This window comes from Alligator sinensis, unplaced genomic scaffold (genome assembly GCF_000455745.1).
Source record: "Alligator sinensis unplaced genomic scaffold, ASM45574v1 scaffold7_1, whole genome shotgun sequence".
NCBI classification, from domain to species: Eukaryota; Metazoa; Chordata; order Crocodylia; family Alligatoridae; genus Alligator; species Alligator sinensis.
In genome coordinates this window covers 5,096,763-5,118,745 of record NW_005841843.1, presented here as the reverse complement: position 1 = coordinate 5,118,745, position 21,983 = coordinate 5,096,763, and the positions used below count along the sequence as shown (strand labels likewise).

The 21,983-nt window shown below is 40.7% G+C and overlaps 1 protein-coding gene across 7 annotated transcripts in view; it reads right to left on the bottom strand.

Moving 5' to 3' along the window:
* Positions 1-21,983, bottom strand: part of WWC1 (WW and C2 domain containing 1) — a 110,810-nt gene that overhangs the window by 41,423 nt on the left and 47,404 nt on the right. For 6 of the 7 annotated variants that reach the window (XM_025205670.1, XM_025205663.1, XM_025205667.1 and 3 more), the window contains 7 exons: positions 16,694-16,897; positions 12,951-13,027; positions 11,895-11,974; positions 10,257-10,386; positions 9,640-9,786; positions 7,870-7,943; positions 688-930 (listed from right to left, as the gene is read on the bottom strand). In XM_025205670.1, coding sequence (XP_025061455.1) covers positions 688-930; positions 7,870-7,943; positions 9,640-9,786; positions 10,257-10,386; positions 11,895-11,974; positions 12,951-13,027; positions 16,694-16,897 — 955 coding nt within the window. Of the gene's footprint in view, positions 1-687; positions 931-7,869; positions 7,944-9,639; positions 9,787-10,256; positions 10,387-11,894; positions 11,975-12,950; positions 13,028-16,693; positions 16,898-21,983 lie in introns of those variants that run through there. The other variant, XM_025205693.1, reaches the window with a different exon arrangement.

Here is a 21,983-nt window from a genome sequence, read left to right as displayed (position 1 = left end):
CCTGCTGAATAATAAGCATCCACTTGTGTAGGCTCAGAAAAATTGGTTAATCTATATGACAATTATATGAAATAATTATTTTCATGGATTAGGGTGTAATAGTAAATTATGATGAGATGGAGACAGACAGAGATCTATCTGCATTTCTTAGGCTCACTGAAGCAACAGGTTTGAAGGTAGGGGTAATACAGTCCAGCCTTCCCAAACTAAATTGCAGACACTTACGTTTGTGGGATCTTTTCAGGCAACACATTACAAGCACAAGTCCTCTCTGGCCATGTCTGCACAGTAAACATGTTGTGCCTGACAGTGGTGCCATCAAGCCCACCATGCTGCTCTGCATAGCCTGCCTCCTCGACCCGAGGCAGTGTACCTGTATCCACAAGGCCCTCTGGGCAGGGTAATTCTGAGCGACTGCCAATTATGCCTGCCATACTGTGCCAGTGCAATCCCATGGCTTCCAATTTATCAGGCAGTTCACATGAAATGACACCATATGCTTGATATTCAGCTATCAGGCACAGTGAGTTCACAGTGTTGACACCGCCTCTGTTCTACAAGGACACTCCTGGAACACAGAAGCACCTTGCTACAAACTTTGTGCTATGATAAAAAGCTGATCATTTAATTTATACTATCTGCCTCTTAGACAGTAATTTGAGCTTTGCTCTGCATTCAGTAACATACCTCTCTGTTAAGGCTTTGCTTTGAGTATCTCTTGCTGCCTGAAGGTCTTCCTCCAGACGTTTTCTCTCCATTTCCAGTCTTTCCACTTCACCCCGAGTCCACTTTCTAGGGCTAATAAACCGCAATTCTTTTAAGAGTTCCTCCTTCTCATTGATTAATATTAATCGGTCCCGTTCTGAATCCAATACACCTGGCCAGGCCTCGCTATCCAGTTTAGCCAGCTGTATTTTTAGGTTTGCTATTCTATGGAGGGAGAGAAAGGGGCGGGGAAGAGTGAGGGGAGACAAAAAAAGTCACTGTGCATTTATCGGTTAGAAATCAGCTCCTACTTGACACATACTTACATAAGAATGAGCAACCAGGACAACTAGCACCCATTACAGCATTTCAGTCTGGAGACTAACTTCACCTTATTTTCTGGCCCTCCTTACACTACGATTTCTTGGATCTCCAATACCAGTAAGTACAACTCTACTAATGGCGCACACATTTTTTTATGAATAGAGAGAACTAATTCAGGGCTGCAAACCCGGTACCCTGAGAGAATATGCACATAAAACATTGATTTTATACTAAAGTAGCTAATAGTATGCAAGTTAGTACTAAAACACCCAATGCTAAATGTTGAAAAGGTTCTAGAAATTAAAGCCCACTTGCAACCATGTTAAGGTGCAAAGAGCAAGCATTTGCCTGGGATGGTTCAGGAATAGTACATCCTACACTTGTTCAGGATGTTAGACTAGGGAATCCTTGAGGTTCCTTCCAAGCCTATAATCCTACAAATCCAACATGCATGGGAGATCAGAATGCATTACATGGTATACCAGGAGTACATTAACATTTTATCTTTCGATGCTGCAACTACCATATGAACAAGTTAATTCCTCAACCCGGTCTCAGAATTCCCATGTATTATTACAGAAGCTCACTTCAGGTTGTTAATATAAAAATGCTATTTTAATTCCAAAGGCTCAACATAACAAACTTTACATTCCCTTATATTTAGTGCTGCATCAAAATACATTCAGGAACCAAAGGGAATTGAGACACAGGGTTTGGGAATAATCATTAGAAGTAATCAACAGTGATAGCTCATATGTTAGTAACTAAGACTAATGAAGATGCACAAGTCTGAAAACCATAATTTTAATTGTGAACTATATGGTTGTATAACAGTTTCCATTTTAATAGAGTGACTTATATTTCTGAAACCTTCCCTTTAGAGAGAAAGCATAGAAAAATTGATCCTTAAACAACAATGAACTATCGTCGAAAACTTGAAACATTTTTACATGAAGTTTTGAAGCAAGGAGGGTGGGAATGTGTTTCTCTATTTCAAAAGATTTTGCCAGGCACTTACACAAAACAAAAAACTCTATAGCTTAAGGGTGACCAGAATTACTCGCTGTGGGAGCCACATCTGATCCTCTACATGAAGTTCAAGGGGGAAGTGGGGAGAGCTGGCAGGTCTGGGAGAAGTGGGCAGGGCTTCAAGAATCAGGACAAGAGCTGCAAGTACCATGCCGCAAAACATGCGGTTTGGCCACCTTTACTATAAGATGAAGGGGCTGGGAGGTGAGAGTCTTAGGTTGGACAGATAAGGTATCTGCAGACATGCAGGGAGGCTGCGCCGATGCACTGCAATTACAGCAGCATGTTGGAGGAGACTCATTTAATTAGCATGCTGGAGCATGCTAATTAGCGCAGCCTTGGCATTTCATGTATTCAGCATCCCCACACTTCAAAATAGCAGTGGGGGTGCTTTAACTAAAGCTGGTCAAACAAGCTTTAGTTAAAGTGCCCCCATTGCTATTTTGAAGCATGGGACACTGACTACACGAGACGCTAAAGATGCTTTAATTAGAGCGGCTCTCAGAGCTGCTCTATGAAAGTGCCTTACCCCTCTACCCTGGAGCATGTGTAAATATGCCCTTAAATTGCTGTCTTGCAGGAGTACTTGTAAAGCTCTTGAGGGCTTGTTTAAACTGGAGTTAAATCAAACACCAAAGACAACTTGTTGCCAATCTCAGTTTCCTGGCTGAGTGCTCAGGTATAGCACTAGAACTCAGGAGATCTAGGTTCTATTTCATTTATACCACTGAACTGCTGAGTGATTTTGAGGAAGTCACCAGAATGTCCTGTACCTCATTTCCCTCATCTGAGAAATGAAGCAATCACACTTACCTCCTCTTATAAAAGATTTTGAGATCTACTGACGAATAGTAATGAGACCAGGACATCATTTATGTAAATAAAGATGGACAGGCTTAATTTGTTTTGGGGCACAAATGTTTGCGAGTGGATGCCACAGTCAGTAGGTACAACTATATTTGCTAACTCAAGTAGCCTTAGGAGGAGAGACTGGGGGACCTGGATCTCTTCAGTCTACACAAGAGAAGGCTGAGAGGTGATCTTGTGGCCTCCTACAAATTCATAGTGGGGGAGGCACCAAGGAATACGAGATGCTCTGTTTACCAGGGCACCCCTTGGAGTAACTAGGAACAACGACCACGAAGTGATGGAGAGCAGATTTAGGTTAAACATCAGGAAGAACTTTTTTACAGTTCGGGTTGCCAGAGTCTGGAATAGGCTTCCAAGGAAGGTGGTGCTCTCGCCTACCTTGGAGGTCTTTAAAAGGAGGCTAGACATGCACCTGGCTGGGGTCATCTAACCCAAGCGCTCTTTCCTGCCCAGGGCAGGGGGTTGGACTCGATGATCTACCGGGTCCCTTCTGAGCCAAAGACCTATGAATCTAAATTGACAGCCAAGTAACTTGGGTTCAAAACCCCAGTACAGATCAAACCACACGTACAGGCCTAACCCACCCTGCCTGGTTTATCACAGTTAAAAGGACCACAGCAAGGTGGGGGAAAATGACAGGAAGTAGTGGAGCTCATCAGCCGCATGACTCTCGGATGCCCCTCAGGATTCAACTTCATCTCTTCACCCATTTCAGAGCCCAAGAGCAGAGGACCCAGAGGCTCTGTGAAATGATGGCACAGTTGTGTGTAGCTCCTGATTCTTTCTGAGGACATTAGGATGATGTCACTTCGGCACAGAGGCACCAATTTTTACTACTGAGACAGTTCCCACAGGAGGATTGCTTACTTTTAATTAATATAAATTAATCCTGACTATTTTTAGCTTTTACAGGAGCTATTTTGTTTTTGGCTGCTTGATTAGGTACAGCGTTGTACTCCAGTGAAGAATTAACAGTGGCATTAATTCATAATCTGAGACTTGCTCTGTGCATTTTGAAAGAGTATGAATTTTATAAGAGGATTGCTTGGTATTAAATATGATCACTTCTGGCATCTATTTGCATGGATATGGCTTTTACAATGAAAATTGCTCCTAACAGTCTGCACATTCTTAGTTTTGTTAAACTGAAATTTACCCTGCTTAGCAAGCAACCATTTCCCCTCTCTTTTTGGATTAAAGGCAGGTTTACAATATTAAGTGTAATAACATTTATTCATCTTTAAAAAAGAAATGCTTTTCAGATGACTTGGCATTTAACGAAAAACTTTAGCCATTCAGCATTCACAGACTGATAATTTAAACCACTTCATTCACGCACAAGCCCAGATTTGCATTATAAAGAAATCAGTGACACAGGATTTGGATATGCTGAGCACAGAGTGCTGAGCAACTCCCAAAGCTGAAGAAAGTAGAGGAAAGAAAGCTCAGTTTTAGTTTTACACTGTTTTCTTTTAAATTAGGAACAGTACTTGGACGGTCTGTCTGTTGCTCTGATTCATTTAGTGAAGTGAGCTGGTGGGCCGCATGTGAGAAGGATAACATTTTCAACAATAAAGCCCACCCTCTCTCTTTGCAATAAATCAGAGTATGTGCACATCATGAATGATTTGGAACATGGGTCAGCAACCTATACCCCATGGGCTGTATCCAGCCGACAGAGCCATTTTATCTGGCTCATGAACTCGGGAGCTATAGTGGCATTTCTGTTGCAGCACAGTGACCATGCAATGCTGAAAAGTGGTGGTGGCAGCACTGCAGATGACAGCAGTGGATGTTGTGGTGGCAGCAGCAGCATGGGCCAGGTTTGAAGTGGCCTGAGCTCAGAGTAGCTTGTGCTCCAAAATGCCGATGACCCCTGATTTGGGGGGATAGGATTGAGTATACACTTAGCAAACTTGCAGATGATGCCAAACTGGGTGGATCCTGGGGGATAGGATTAGGATTCAGAATGACCTTGATAAATGGGAGAAATAATCTGAATTTAATCAAATTAAATTCAATTATGGGCAAGCGCAAGATCCTGCACTTAGGATGGAACAATCACATGTACAAATATGGACTGAAGAAGGGCTGGCTAGGCTGCAGTACTGCAGAAAAGAACTGTAGGGTATAGAGGACTAAAAGCTAAATATAAATCAATATGATGCTTCAGTTGCAAAAACACCAATAGCATACAGGGCTGTTTTAACAGAAGCATTGCTTGCAAGTAAAAGGAAGTAGGTGGTCTGCTTTATTCACCAGTGGCAAGCCCTCACCTGGAGTACTGTATCCAGTTTTGGGCAAGGCATTTCAAGAAAAGTGAGGAGCCACAAAAATGATTGGACAGATCTACATCTGTACTTCACTGGCACTTGCCAATTATGCCTACCAAAAGGGAGACTACGCTTCAGAAAGTGTTCTCATACTTGCAAAAATATACCTAAACCAGTGGTGCTCAACATCTAGCCTACAGGCTCTATCTGTGGAGCTGTGTCATCCAGTCATGGTGTTGCTCACGGGTCTGGAAAATTTGTGGTGGTGGGGCAGTAGCACAGCTACCAATTGCTCCCAGAACTATAGCAATTAACAATGTCCTCACTTCCCCACCACCAAATTCTCGACCGGTGGGACCCCCAATGATGTGATCCAGTGTCATAGAGGTTGGGCACCACTGACCTAAATGATTTTAAACACATATTGCTATAGCTATTACACCAGATATGGCAATGGTTTAAAATGGAGGAATTTCAGAGATTATAAAACAAATGTAAAAGGTCCATCTTGGTCAAAAGTTATCGATAATCACAGTGGCTAGTGCAATTCCCTTTTCATGATAAGATATTATATTGCTAGAAAACAAGCTGCTTTAGATATTAAAAAAAAAACTTTAGATTGTGATGAAAACTTTTGAAAACAGAGCTTCAGATTCCATTAGGAAATTAGTTCTTTCAGAATGGAATATATTACCTGCTTGATCAAAGAGCCCCTTGGAAGGCATTTGAACTTGCTGTCGATGAGAATTTTTTACCCCTCCACAGTACATTATAATGGTATGTTCAATTCAAATAGTAAAGCTTCTATCTCAAATATTCTTGGGAAATATGTTATTGTTCTTTTAGATAACAATTTGAGTCACTAATTCTCTAGAATATCATTCGTCCTGGTAGACTTTACCACATATGCTCTTCTAGAATGACCCTTGATTTCCATTAGAGAAGTTAGTCATCATCATAAAGCTCCTGGTGAAGACTAACCCACACACAAATCTATGAGGATACAGTCAACTGGGAGATCCTGTTTCAGCAAAATTATTTACCAATATAAAGACTGGGATGTTCCCTGCAAAGTGGCTGATTGCTATCATCATCATCCCTCTTTATAAAACATGGCCTGGGAATTGTTGTCCAATTAGTCTTTTAATGTATTGCTCTTCAGGAGACTGGCTGAAAGCTACAATTTTTGGGGGGAGACAAACAAGCCATCCATCTGTTCTTGAGTGGCTGTGAGCTCAAGGTCAATCTAAAAATACTGTTCTATCAAGGTGATGCAACCTTCATTGATTTGAAATCTGCTTTTGATTGTGTTGACAGCCATCATCCTCGGAAGGCCAGGGTAGAGCCTTTTTACCTTTCGAGAAGCCCTTCATAGCCAGCTAGTTGCCCAGTTAGGGAGACAGTGAAACTACAAACTAACTGAACCTATTTCTATTACAAAGGACATGCATTAGGTGTTTGAACTGGTCCCCAGTGGCATTACTAGGGTAGAGTGACCACAGCACCTACCTAAAGTACTAGTTAGCGGGGCATGGGGAAGGCACGGTGGAAACGGCTGCTGTTGCTGCCACTGCCGCCACACAAATTGCACAAGAAGGGGCAGTGGCAACCAGAAATATATGGCAGCTGCCATGTTGTTATGCTTTGGTCCCCATTCTTTTTAGGTTTTTCATTAATAAGAAAGCATAGTGTGAGAAGGGAAATTGTATTTCTGTCAGTCTTCTCATATGCTGATATACTCTTGCTGTGCCAAACTCCTTTGGGATAGAAGCATCTGTTAATGATATGTTAGCATTTTCTGTGAGCACAACTATATAACTACATAGAAAACCAAAGCAATTACTGTGGGCCACAGACAAAATCTGCATAAAAATGATTGATGATCACTGTCCTTATTTTTTTTTTAAACTAGAAGTCCTCTTTTCATTTGTGTACTTAGTTTATATAAGGATGTGAACATGATAAAGGATTAAACCATAAGGTCCATACACACTATTTTTATTGTTTCTTATGTGCTTGAGGGGAAATTTGGCTCTGAAAGTCCCTAATGCTAAGGTTTCTGCTCACAAAATTAAGTCAATTTGGGTGATGCAAAATAAGTTTTTGGAGAATGCTTGCTTTCCCTTCATATACCCAGATACTTTACTTAGAGCATTCTTCAGCCTGTGCCTTATTTCAGTCAAAGCACACTGCCCCTACCAAAACTAGTTACAAACACAGAATCTGAATTTACATTAGTTTAAATGGGAGGACTGGCTTGTGTTAAATTATTTTAAATATAGCAGTAATTACTTTTTTTATAATTCAATTTTTGCTGACTGTTTTATGGAGTATTTTAAAAGTCAGAAGGCTTGAATCTGTGCTTTTATTATCTGATGATTGTAAAGTGTGTGTTTACTCTGCTGAGCATTATGGTTAATTAACAAGATGTTTTACTAGCAAACTTCTTTTTCATTTGCAACTCCACATAATCATGAAAGCATTAAATGAACAAACCCCTCAAATCAGCCACCAGACAAAAGATCTGGAAGAGATTCTCTGCAGATGAATGGAACCTACCATCTCAGAGTCTAATTGCGCTCTTTAAGGACAACAGAGACATTCATTTATCATAAACTGAAAAATCTCCCCAGTAACCAGTAACAGATTAAAAAACCCCATACATTACCTTCTCTTCGCTTCTTCATAGCGGAGGCGTAATCTCACCTTCTCAGCTAACTGATTATTACTACTTGTAATAAACTGGGGAGAGAGAATATAAAAACAGTATTAAACAAACAGCTGCAGTTGCCTTTTGACATCCTGTACTGAAGTGGGTAAGGTTATCATCTTACCAATTGCATTAAATGGAGTCAAGTACTGACCAGAGTGAAAAGTATTTTCTGAATATTAAGATTTGCTATAAACGATAAAAAAAAAAAAAAAAATACAAGATGCAACACAAGAAAAGCAGATCTTACTAATTCACATAAATGCCTGATTTCCATCCCTCTCTTGTACATTAAAAACCATAGAGAACCTTTACACCCTTCTGAAATGGTGTTTTGTCCACTTTTGGGTTGGTCTTGTTTAGATTTTTGCAATCTTTAGGGAAAGGCACATGATACATCTGTAGGCCCAAACCTGCAAACACTTGTTCCTGTGAATAGTTCTTATTATGTTAAGTAAAAGTTCAACACTCAAGAAATTGTTTGAAGGATTTGCCACCAGGGGCACGTCTACAGAGGACACAGCAGTTTCACATACATATATCCCAGATAATTCTTAATGAGCTAGCTAGTACCAAAAGCAGGAGAACTACATTGGTGTGGTACTCTGTCCAGACCAAATAGCACCGCTGAGAAACAGGATGCATTAGCCTGGGCACAGCCCCACGTTGAGGTGGCCATACTGCTTCTGCTACCCAAGTTACATTTTTTAGTTCACTCGGGTTTTTCTGCACAGTACCACATTGGGCTGTAGGCATACCCTAAGACACCAATCCTATAACCTATCTTGGCTGTCTCCTCTCCTGCACCTGCACAACCTCAATTAAATGAAGGGAGCTCTGTGCTGACAAGGCCTGCACTTCTAATGGCAGGATTAGGACCATTTTTCATGGGGTACTATATAATATACAATAAAAAAAATGTGAAAACATCAGGTGGTAACATTACTACAGCACTCTTCTAGTACATATTACTAAGAAATGGGAGGAGGTCACCATGTCTTGTGTATCAAAAAGCAAAATACATGGAGTAGAGGGGCTCTGCCTTTGCAAGTTAAGAACATTTGTTAAAAGGCATTCAAATCCACCTTAGTGAATCACTAAATTGAAATCTCTGAGGAGTTGCTCATATTCTACAATGGCCACTAATGAGGATAGAAGGTAGGAGTGAATACACTCCTGCAGAAGGTAACAGATGAACTATCCACCATTTAATGTGATATTTAAGTCTTTTAAAGAGTGCAAAATCCTGTACCGATCCTCTAAACAAATCTGAACTTTCACCCATCACTACACGTGCCAATTTTCCATGCATAAAATTGTAACAGAAAAGTATAAAATAAACCCTGCTAGCATTTCTTACTTATCATTCAAATTCCCAAGTGACATATCTCTGTACATGTGACCTCTAGGTAGCCTCCAAATATTCCCTTACATAATAACTGTAGTGTTAGAGAATATACATGCTGTATGAAAAGCCTAGGGGAAAAATATCTATCCTTTTATTCCATTCAGTTTGTTTCTGAGAGCATACTATAAATAAGTCATCCATATGTGCCAATGAAAGCAGAGTATGAGCAAACAGCAAATTGTCATTAGATATGCACTAAAAGTTCAAAGGAAATTTTAAAGGAAAAAAACCCCACTGATAGCTCCTCATGATTTAAACATCAACTAATAGATATTTGTCCTTAATAAGAGGCTTGCAATTGGGTAGCACCAGTTACTCACATTTCCTGAAACCTCCGTTTGTGAGCTTACATCCAGATACTGCCTAGGTAGCAAAGGGCTGGACCCCTCTAAGGAGGTACTGCTGGCCCATAGGTCGGAATGCTGTCCTGTGTCAGCCACAAAGCCATCCTTTAGCCTGGCTAAACTCTAAAATGAGAACAATTCATGAAACTCATTCAAAAATCTCAGCCAAAGTATCACGTTTGTCAACACTAGCACCCTGAATGAAGCATTCCAAACCCTCAATAATAAATCACAGTGACCAATCCTTGAGAAACAGTCCCATAGGAAAGACATCTGCCGGTGAGGGATTTGGGGTTTTATTACCCCCCTGCCCCCCCACCCCAGTTCAAAAAGCCAGGGATGACCAAGTGATTGAATGTAGGCAATTGCTAGTCTCCTTTTATGCTTCACGATCTGTAAATAAGACAAGAATTGTAATTGCTCAGAGGCTGAAGGGCTTGATAGTGGACAATTGGGACAATCCCCAAAAAGCCTCCCTGGAGAACTTCTCATGCTGGGGTGTGCCATCTGATTCAGACAAGCAGGAGCTTCTCAGCTTCATGCTCAGACTGGCAGCTGACATGGCATGAACAAACCCAATGTTATTTCAGTACCTGAATGAGGTCTTGCTTTTCCTTCTCCCCTGAAGTGATTAACTTCTTGATAGCTTTCATTTCACTTAAAATGGCTTGTGCTTCATCAAGTTTGTATCCTCCTTGAGTATCTGACATTTTCATATCAATTCTGCACAGAAATTTGCAAAATGAAAGACAATTAGTTAAAAGGAATTCAAAGTTGAACATATATTTCATAGCTGAAGATGCATATAAAACTTTCCACATCCATTTCCAAATGAGGCATATTCTTAAATTAAATAAGGACTATTCTCACCCATAGTAAGAATGAGCGAGTCAATAAATGATCTGGACCCTTTCCCTTTTTAAAGGGCACATTTGCATATAATAAAGTAATGGTACCTTCAAAATACTACTATTCTGAAGCTAGCCAAAAAGTGCTATTTTAATACCATCTCTGGTTCTTTAAATGTCTACAGTGAAAGACAAACGCATTTAAATAAAATTCTGACAGTTGTCGTCATTAAACATTTAAGGCAAATTAAAGCATAGCAGACTTGCCCCAGGGTAAAAAAAAAATCAGAATTTGTGGAGGATTAATTTTTTCCATCATATGTCTGAACTGATAGTAGAACAAACATCTAGGACACATCTATTCTTTCAGAAAGAAAACATATAGCTTGATATTGTAAATACTACCACCTATTTTCTTACTATCCTAGGTTGCCCTACCATTCACAAATTTAGTAAATATTTGCAAGATTAGGCCATAATGTCATGGACCAGAAACCGTTTGCCTTGGCTTCAAACCTGAAGACAAAGCTTTAGGAATAGTCTCTTCAGACATCTTGCCATGCTACTCCCCAAGTGGAGCAGTGTCAGGATCAGGTTAAAACTGTATTCAAAATGATGCCAGGTAGCATGAGCTAAAGTGGAAATCTGAAATTTATGCTCAGATGTCTCTGGCATTTGCAAAAGTAGGTACCTCTGTGAAACACAAACCTTTGTCTTCTCCTTAGCAGGGCCCTAGGACAGATTTTTATCACTTGATAGTTAAGGCAAGTTTCCACTGCCTTCCCTTAAAAAGGTGCAATTATACAGGAGGATTTGTAAGCTTGTCACAGGTGTATTTTATGTTAAACTGAAATTAACACCCCCCGCACAACCAAATCTAATTCCATGAAGTTCTTCTACTTCTGCCTTCTGTAGGTCACTAAACAAGAAGGTAGATTAATCGTTCTACTTCACTTTTTCCACGATAAAGATCTTCCTTCACTCCACAGAACAATATCATTCTCTTCCTCAACTCAGGAAGTATGCATATTGGTGCATGTATTGTCTTTTAAATAAATTATTTGGTCCAATTCAAAATCACTCTCTTGAGAAGTCAGTACACTGCAAGAACCCTGACAGTTTCATTAGTTATCACATCAGGTAGCATCTGGGACCTTTTTATTTTTTTATTTTTTAAAGGCATTCCTCAATGCTCCTAAAACAATGACTCCTAGAATTAAGGCAATGGGCCATATCATGCCAAGAGCTTTAACTAATATGGGATGCAAGAGAGAATGCTATTTACCAAAATATATAAATATGGCCCCCTCATGTTTTCTTTAGAATTAAGTCAGCGTGTGCACATCTGCAGCAAAAGCAAGCTGTCCCAAGCACTATACTTACTTCTTTAGTGTTTGGAAGCCATGCTCTTTGTACTGTAGTTCCTGTTTCATGTGAGCTACCTCTCTCTTAAGTTTATTAACCTATAATAAATAGGAGAGCAAAGTGTTATATTTTCAGACTGATATTTCACCTCAATATTTTAGATATATCATTCTTCAGACAACCAGAAAATGTTTAAGCAGGATGGACATTTCACTGGAATTGCCTAAAAAATAATTTAGTTCAAAGATAATGTACAGCCCTAACTCCTACTTTATAAAGACAACATTATAATATTGTTCTCCCTGGGGAAACATTCATCAAATGCCAGATGTCACATGATTTGATGATGTGCTTAAAAGATATGAAATGTTTAACCTCTAAAATAAAAATCTGACAAATAAAGATTAAAAGGAGATAGGGAGGGACACAATAGATATAATGCGTCAATAATTTTAAAAGTTGTTAAATATTGGAATAGCTGTTCAGTTGCGATATATCCCATCCACTTCAAAGATCCTATTAAAAGACTCTGCTGTACAGCTAACAGAGAACTGTGAACACTGTGTACAGCTAACAGTGAATTGTGAATACTGTGAATACTGTGTACAGCTAACAGTGATACCATGAATTGTGAACACATGGACTCTGTAGTTTACCGACTTACATTTTCTAGAGGCCCAACCCACTTACATTACTGTTGCTCATACTTCTTCCCAATCTAAAATCTTCAAGAAAGCAATCTAAAATGGACCGAAGACAAAATAGCTACCGGTTTCTGGAGGCAATCAGCAATTTAGAATTGCAATACAGTCACCATGTAATTAAATATTGTACAATATCTATAGAAAAATATGTACTACCAGCCTTAAGACAAGCTCAAAGTCTGTTTTAAAAAGTGTTCCGTAGCTGAACTTTTGGACACAGACTTCAGAGGGTTCTGATATTTTATCTTCTAGATTAAGGTTGGCAGCATTAGCTGTCAGCTGCTTCACCATCTCTTTTAATACTTATTGTGAGGTGTGGAAGTTTCTTAAGATTGCTAGCAGAAAGCAAAGGTCCTTTTATACTTCTTACCCTGGATTTTGTAGTAGCAATTTCAGCTTTAAGAATCTCCGGGTCATATTTAGAACTAGACGATGAGCCAGAGATCACTGGAATGAAGAGAGTATGTTAAATTAAGAAACCTACTCCATGGCACAGTGAACTTTACAATACTTCATACAAACCCAAAAAGATTTATCTGAGCACCAGTACATCTTCCCTGAGACAAACTGGCTTTCAGCTCTCTTCCATACTTCATTCTTTAACCGTCTTCCCATCCCCAAAGTGAAACACAAGGTTCTCTCTCCCATCACTCCCCACTGCTACCTGCATACCTCTCCACCCCCAACCCAAGGCCCGCACAAGAGCAGATGGCCACATGTTCAAGAGGGTGATAGCACATGAGAGAAGGCTAGAGATGCAGGACTTGCTCCATTTGCAAGTCCTGACCTGGCCCCAGCTCCTTGCTAACACACTCCTTCATTCTTCATTCTTACTTGAAACAACTCCCAAATGCTAGATCCAAGCCTAGTTCTTCATCTCCTGCAATACTAAATCCATTAAAAAAAATCACCATGTGCAGGGAGACATGCATATAGTTTTTATTTTAAGATGTTTTTTCATATAAACTAACAAACCATTAAAGGTAAAACAATATATCAGAAAATCTGAAGAACACAACACAGGTCAGGACCCTGGGCCCATGACCAGCTATAGAACGCCACACTAAGGATTAGACTGATGCTTCATGAAGTGCAGAATCCTATCTTTGTGAGGGTCAACCACTCCAGATGGCAAAAAGCTCTCAGCTGAGCAATACTATAAGGGGAGACTGCAGGCATGGATATTAATTTTGTCATACTCAGCTTACACCCTGAAGCTTGGAATTGTGTTTTTTGTTAATTATAAATATTGGCATGATGATATCAGAACCTTCCATCATGAGCACACTATTCACAAGCCCTTAATAATGTAGACGCAAATGGACAGGATTCAAAGAAGGGAAAATTCTCAAGAAAAGATTGAGCATTCTGCTACTGTAACTTAAAATGAGAGAAAAGACGGGACGTTATACAAATTAGTTAATAGTATACGGAATGTAAATCTGTACTTCTATTCATCCTCTCAATGCAAGAGGCAGGGCCGTCCCGGGGCGGGGGCAAATTGGGGCAAGTGCCAGGCCCCACGCTTTGGGGGGCCCTGCGGAGCCGGGCGGAGTGGCTGTGGCAATTCCATGCTACCAGTGGCTCACATCAAGCCGCTTGGCACTCCACCCTCCCCCCGCTGCTGAATCCAGCACATCCAGCTGCTTGGCACTCTGTACCCCCTCACACCCCCTCAGTTTCATTGTGTCCAGGGGCAGGGCAAGAGGACATCCCAATGAAATTAAAAGCCAATAGGTAGTTTTAAAAATAATTTGAAATTAGCCTGACACTCACTGCCACAAGATATAAGTGAGGAAAAGTATTCAGCAGTATTCAGAAGGGACTGGTTATTTATATGTGGTTAATGTCAATAAAAATTTGCAACAAAATAAGATAAAAAATAAAACAAAAGTTGACTTTTTCAGGGTATTTGTCAACCTCTAACTGATAAGAATTAGGGAAAATATTTAGCTTCTGCTGGATTTTTTGCCTCATCTCTTGAAGCAGTTGGTCTTGACCACCACCAGAGATGCAATTCTGAAATAAGCGGACCATTGGTATGGTTCTGTCTCACAATCATGTTCTTAAATTGCACAGATAAGTCAGAGAGCAGCAGTAAGTCAGCAAAACTAGGAAAAGAACCTGAAATTAAACTTGGATTTACTCCCATGTCATTTATAAAACAAATGATCTGCTTGCAGTATACTCTGGATACCATCTTACCTACCCTCTCTGGCCTTTCTGTCTTTAAAGCATTTCCCATTTGAAACACTCCCTTTGCAAAGTACAGCAGTAACTTTACACGAACCCTCCTATATCATGGTCTATTAAATCAATAAACTGGGGAGACATTGGCTTCTGGGATATGCAAGTGATCAGCATAAGGTCTAGCAACATGTCAGTTAAAGTGGCTTTATTCTGTGGACAAGATCTCCAGCCTGATCTGGTGTGCCTGCCAGAGTATAATGGGATGCAAAGTGAACAATATTAAAACTGTCTATATAGCACTTCTCTGCTTTCCTGAAGCCCAGGGCTGCTGAGGAATGGTTTGGCTCTGGCATCCATAGTAGGTACCAGCAACAGCTCCTAAAGAATCTCCACCTCTACACTAGGGCTGTGCAAAGCTTCAGTCCCTAATTCGATTTGGAGGAGATTCGGACCAATTTGGTGGCCAAATCTCTGAATCCAAATCAAATCAGAGGGCCCTTTAATCTCTCCAAATTGAATTGGAACCCTCTGAATTGATTTGGAAAGATTCGGAGATTTGGGCATAGAGACAGATTTAAATGTTTTTTCAACAAACCTTTAGGCAGCAGGGGCTCGTGAGTGCTGTGATGCTGGGACGCATGGAGCATCCCATAGAAGCCTGAGGGGCTCCCCAGTGCACTCAGCAGCAGACCTGGAAATGGACCAGAAGCACTTCCAGTCCACTTCTGGGTCCACCCGGCTCAGTGACTAGTGCCTCCTGGGTCTGGGGGACTGCCGAGGCAGGGAGGCACAGGGGAGGGGTCCCAGCATGCTCCCCAGCAGACCCAGAAGTGGACCAGAACTACTTCTGGTCCACTTCTGGGTTCACCGCCGAGCACATGGCTGGCCCCCCTGTACTTCTGTGGGACGCTCTATGTGCCCCAGCATCGCAGTGTTCACAAGCTCCACCTGCTACTTCAAGGTATGTAGAAAAAAACTTTTAAAGCTGTGTCTGAATCCAAATCACTGATTCTCTGAATCAGCATTGAATCACTGATTCTCTGAATCACCATGGGGTGGGCTGCCCTGGGTGGGACCGGGCAGGGCTCAGCCCCACGTGGATCACTGCAGAAGCAGCCATAGGCTGGATCCAATCAGTTGGCCAGCTGGATCTGGCCCACAGGCTATATTTTACTCACTCCTGCCCTATGGTACTTCAAGAGTGGGCAAAAATTACTTCTAAAACTCTTGCCTTTAACTGAAGTCATTACTAGCAACTAGCAGTTGTGCCAATGTACAGGTATGTCAAATGTTTGCCGACTTGAGTGCACTGTCCTGTATTTAAGCTTATCGGCCAATTCTATGAAAGTTCCGGATCTTCATAGCTTACCTTCCTGCTTCCTCTTCACGGTCTCCCTTTCGCATTGCCTATTTTTTCTGCTTCTCTCTGCATACTCCCTGTTTTTACAGCTGTATTTGTGTTAGGCTTGATTGCAGCAATCCCTGAGCTGCAAGCTAGCTTAGTCTAATAGCAGCAAGGTGCTACTAGATATTTTATGGACGATGTGATCCATAACAGAATTTGAGAGAGAGAGATCTGCTAGACAGCAAAAGAATACTTAGTAGGTTGTCTTGTAAGTTTCCTTGCAAAACTCTTTTCCATTATTACCAAACTGTTAGAAAGCACCAGTAACACACACCTGTCTCTTTGGACCTGGGCATCTCAGACCACCTAATTAGGTCATCAGAAGCCCATTGTTATGGCAAGAGAGCTAGCAAGATACTACCCATAGTGTTATATGCTTGTCTTATTGGAAGCCATCTGTAAGCAGATTAGTTGTTTTTAGAACTGACATGCGAGCAAAACTACGTTTGACAGCAGGTTCTTTTCCTAGTTGTGTTCCAACAGCGGTTTTCACTTAGAGTTGATTTATTCATACTCACAGCTTGTCTGAGAACCTAGCTTGTGCTCCCAGACTTCATGGAGTTGCTGATACTCTTGCTGGGCCAATTCAAGTCTTTGCTGTTTCACTTGGTAGATCTCCTTCTGAGCAGCAATTGCCTCTTGGGCCAGGACCAGATAGTCCTTCAGCATATGTTCTTGCTCCCTCCGCCATTGCACACGAGGGTCTTCTATCTGTGTGGTTTCTTTAAGAGAAGACAAAACCTTAATTCAAAGATAGACAGGGATAAGTGGCACCAAAAGAATATGCTTAGTATCATTGCTTAAGTTTCTGTCCACTCCATCTATGTCAAATTTACAATTTAGAAGATAGGCAATTAGCAATCTGTTGATCAGAAATTGAATTGTTTGGATTAAATTACTATATAAATGGTGACAATAAAAATGAAATGCTTTAGTTTTAGTAACAGATTTTAGTTATATAAACAGTTACCATGGAATAATTTCTATGCTTATTCTTATATATGTTTTAAACTGATGAACAAGTGGAGGACTTTTCTTTGTCAAGTTCCATGGAGGAGGACATGCTGTATTCTAAAAACATGTAGCTTATAAAGTAAAACAATTCAATTGCCTCACTGTCCAATAATTAAAAAATAAATACTTCAGGTACACCAATATCAGTTTGGCTACCCCTATAAACAACACAATAAAATTGCTGTCAGGTTGGAAGGTCTATGCTACAAAGCAAATAAGACAGAGGGTAGAAAAAAGGACAAATAGGTTCACTAAGGTACAAGGAAAGAGAATTAAATGATTTAAAGGATAACATACATAAAATTGGATACATAAAATTAAGTTATGCAATTAGCGCGTAAGATAAATAAATATCTATTTTCCCCGTTAAAAGGAAAGCATTCTTTTTATTTTAAATCAATGCTTTAGGGGATGGAGAGAAAATGATGTAGATAATAAAGATCATTTTTAGATAATGAAGCTGACACTATAATTAACAATTTAATTAGTTTGACCTCCATTATTCCAATTCCACAGACTTCTAGGTTTCTATTTAAAAAAAAAAAAAGCAAAAAGCCACTTAGTACAAAATATGTAAAAGCTAAAACAATTTCATTGTGGTTTAGTGAGCAAGTGTTTGAAAACAAATTCTCATTTCTCTCTCATTCCTACTGTGTCTCCTCATCTGAAACACAGAAACAAGAGTTTCCATTATTCAGCCAACTTCCAATGCTCTAGGCTGTCTGAACTAATCGCGCCTGAATGAGGATGCCTAGTTACCACGTAATGAATAATTAATAAAAAGAGGCTGGTTGAAACCATCTGTGGGAATCTAATCTGCATATCTTAAGAGTTTCTTTAAATATTTAGTAAAAACTGTCACGTTGGAGGCTATGAAAAAGTCTCAAATAAATCAGGCATAAGATTATCTTTGGAAGATACTGGATTGAGGGCAGCATGCATATTTTGCTGCAAACCCTATACATAACTCTAAATGCTTATGGTTTTGGGGGGGGGGGGTTGTTGGTCTGTCTGCTTTTTTTTTTTTTTAATCAAGGCACACAAGTTGTTGGCATAACTACCATAGACTGGATCATGCTGGAGAAATGCCTGACCAAAATATTCCACTGATCATGTGGTTTTAACTAACTACTTGTTCTGCATATGTGGGTGGGTTTAAGTAGTTTAAAGGGAATCATACTAATAGGGTACATTTTAAAAGAAATTCTAAGTTTTAAATAAACTTAAGGTTAACACACAAGTTACAGAAATGACTCAGAACAAAAAGCCAAGACACTGCAACAGTGTAGTCTAGTTCCAGATAAGGTTAATATTGCTACCACTAGCAGAGCAAGATTTTAAATTTTGTTGTGGATGTTAAAAATCAAGCCTTGATCTAAAACACTGCTTTAAAAATATAGCTGGCTTCCCCAACTACAGTTTTTCATCAAGACCAGTGTTAATGAGATCATAGTACTGTTCCACCAAGACAGTTGATGAAATGTTCCCAGTAACCTTGCACTAAGTAAACAGAAAACAAGTGCCTGGAAACTGCAGCATCATATAGGAAATAAGAATTTTGAAGTGCCAGTAGTTGTGCTTTCCCACAAGTCTTAGCACCAAACCACCCTTATTCAGAGTGAATCACTATGTACCTGCTACTTGGAAAAAAAATCCATTTGCATTGCGTCCAAAGTTAGCTGGACCAAATCCTCTGCAGAACACTAAAATGAGATGCGTTGAGAATTTCACGCGTGTAATCTGCCTGAGATAATACATCTGGTCAGCGTCAAAAGCCTGAGTCAGCTTTCAGCCTATTTTCCAAGAATACTTAGAAAGAGTTCTTAGAATGCAAAAGAAATATTCACCACTCTTAGTTATCAGTGATAAAGTATGAAGGAAACTTAGAACATAGCCAGCTCTTTAAAGCAGTTACTTTCAAAGACTTGGAACTAACAGTTACCACCTTTAGTGAAGCTGATTTTTATTGCTTTAAATACATGTGAACTCCTGGATAGCAATCGTTCAGATCTAGCTTTACCAAGACCCACCAACCAAGACAGGAACAAAGTAGAATGCAACTATGTTGAAAAAAAAAACAACCTCCCCCTCCGCCCCCCGCCCCAAAACCCCCCCACAAAAACTGCATTTTCTGCTTCTACCTGGAAGAGGCAAAGTTTAAAAGAACCTTGAGTGTGATGGATATATTTGGAAACAAAAGACAAAAGCTTATTTTTGCGCAGAAGCTCCAATGCTACTTTTGGGCATGTTCCAGTCTTCAGTTGCCTGCCAAGAGCTTGAAGTTCCAAGTTGCTAAGATCCAAAGCATTTATGTCAGAGGATGCTGTAAGTTTGCAAATTTTCTTTTTTGCCACTCCTACCTTCTCACTGCAATAGGTGGCTGTCTACTTTATTTTCCCTTAAACCCTAGACCAGCTCAGAATATTTATTAAAAATAGGAGTCAGAAGACCTAATTTCATTCTTATTGATGGTTTGAAGTGCTATTTATCATTTCAATTGCTGAATCAATTTCAGTAAGCCATGGATAATTTAGGAAACGTACCTTTAGTCACAATCTCTTAAAACTTGCATATTTTCAGATTTCAGTTATACAAAACAAAATGTCCCAATTTTGCATTAGAACCTACGTATCGGTGTCTCTTGCAAACTCACACTTGCGATTTTTCTAACTTGAAAATTATGTTTGAATGAAACGTCATTGAGCATTTTGAAACTTGCAATAGACGGGCAAAAATTTTTAACATGAAAACAAATATACCTTGGCTGTATTTAAAAAATTATATTTTTTCCCCATTCTCATTAACATACCTACATTGCTTTTTTAATGTAGCTGCATGTCTTGATCCACAAAAGATCAGTTCTCTATAGCTCAAAGTAACATTACTGCAGTTGCAAGCATTTGAAATGAAGCTAAAATCAGTAAGTTTGTATTTTCATATGAAAAGATAATACTACCAAGGCCCTCAAAGGACTTTCCTTGAAGTGCCTGACTGAGGCATTCTTATACCCTTTTTATTGATAGGGAAATTGAGGCAAGGGTAAAATAATTTTGCGGTTTGCTTACTGTATGACCCTGAGGAACAGGAAAGTGACAACAAGAGCTCCGATTTGAAATCCCAGAGTTAACGAGACCATTTTCCTTTTTTTTTTTCCCCATTCATTTTCAGTCATGCTCATCCTATAACCACTCCCAACTCTCTCCTTCCACCTCTTCCCTCAGTTGTCTCTGAGTTTTGTACTCTCTGTTCACAGGGTGGAATACATGTATACCAAGGCTGTGAGAAATTTTGGCAGCCGTTTCATTTCGGAGGTGTTTTGGCCTGTTTTGGTGACTGAAATATTGAACCCAAAATGAAATGGAAGGCTCTGCACCATCTCCAAAACGAAACCATCCAAAATGTTTTGGATGTTTCAGAATGTTTCAGAGGTGGGCTTGTGGGGAAACAGAAACTCAGAAGAGCGAGGGGGGAGATGGGGAAAGGACTGCTCTGATATTGCCATCTGTAGCTAGCCAGTGTCTGTGATCTGTCCCTGAGGTCCCTTCCAATCCCAGTGCTCTGGGGGAGGGGAAAGGATTGGATACACCTTTCCAATATATTAGAGATAGAAGACACAGTAAGCAGATAGAAGAAGATATAGTAAAGACCTAGAAGATATAGTAAGCAGATAGAAGATATACTGCACAGAGAAGATATACTGCGCACACATACACACACACATATATTAAATACATACAAGCTATATTACACACACACTTTCCAGACCAGCAAACATGATGAAGCATGCTGGAAAGGCAGGTGCCAGATCTTCTGGCAGGGGAGCGAGACGAGCTAGAGGGGGCAGGAGGAGAGCTGTAAGTCTGCCCCTCACCCCAAACTTAGATGCACCCTCTTCCCTAGCACCCATGAGGCTTCTGCTGCTAGTGGAAGCAAGGAGGTGGGAGCAGTGTCTGCACCTGCCCCACCTCCACTAATAATAATAATAATAATAACAACAATAATAATAATAATAACCCCTAGTGCCACAAGCACCAGCATGACAATCTCTTCCACCCCAATTTCAGTTCCCAGCGTGAGCCTCCCAGTGCCAGAGGAGGAGCTGGATCTGAAACCAGGGGAGCTCAGTGCCATAGTCAGGAAAATTCTGGGGAAGGAGGGGGAATCTGAGTTTGTGCTCCACACACCTCAAAGTGCCCCTAGAGCCAGGTCTCCTTCTCCAGAAGGGACTTCGGAGCAGGTTGAGTTTGTGAAGGCAAGTGGATCAGCTGAGTCAGCTGCTCCTGTTGTTGTGCCTCTGCCTTCTAAGGAGGGAGATAAGGCAGGATCTGCACCCGCACCACAGAAGTGAGGGGGTAGTGTAGTGTGGGATCATTTTGAAGTGGCAGATGATCCCAAGTATGCTATCTGTCTGCACGGCCAATGCAAGACCAGCAGGGGCAAGGATGAGAAACACATCAGCATCATAGGGATGCTGATGCATATCAGAAGGCATCACCCCCTTACCCGTGCTCCTCCTCAGCCTGCACCAGTGGGAGTGTGCCCAAAGGGAAGCCCCCCTCTCACTCCAAAGTCCCTGTCCCTCAGAAGCAGGCCACCCTGGACCAGTGGGGGAAAGGCAGAGGGAAGGCAGGGCACATTCCCAAGGCGAGTGAGACCACCCAGGGCATTGGGGAGATGCTTGCTCTGGATGGCCAACCCCTCTCCTTAGTTGAGCGCCAGGGTTCAGGCAGCTCACGGCACTCATGGCCCCATCATACCATGAGCCCACACACACCACCTTCAGCAGGCCCGCGT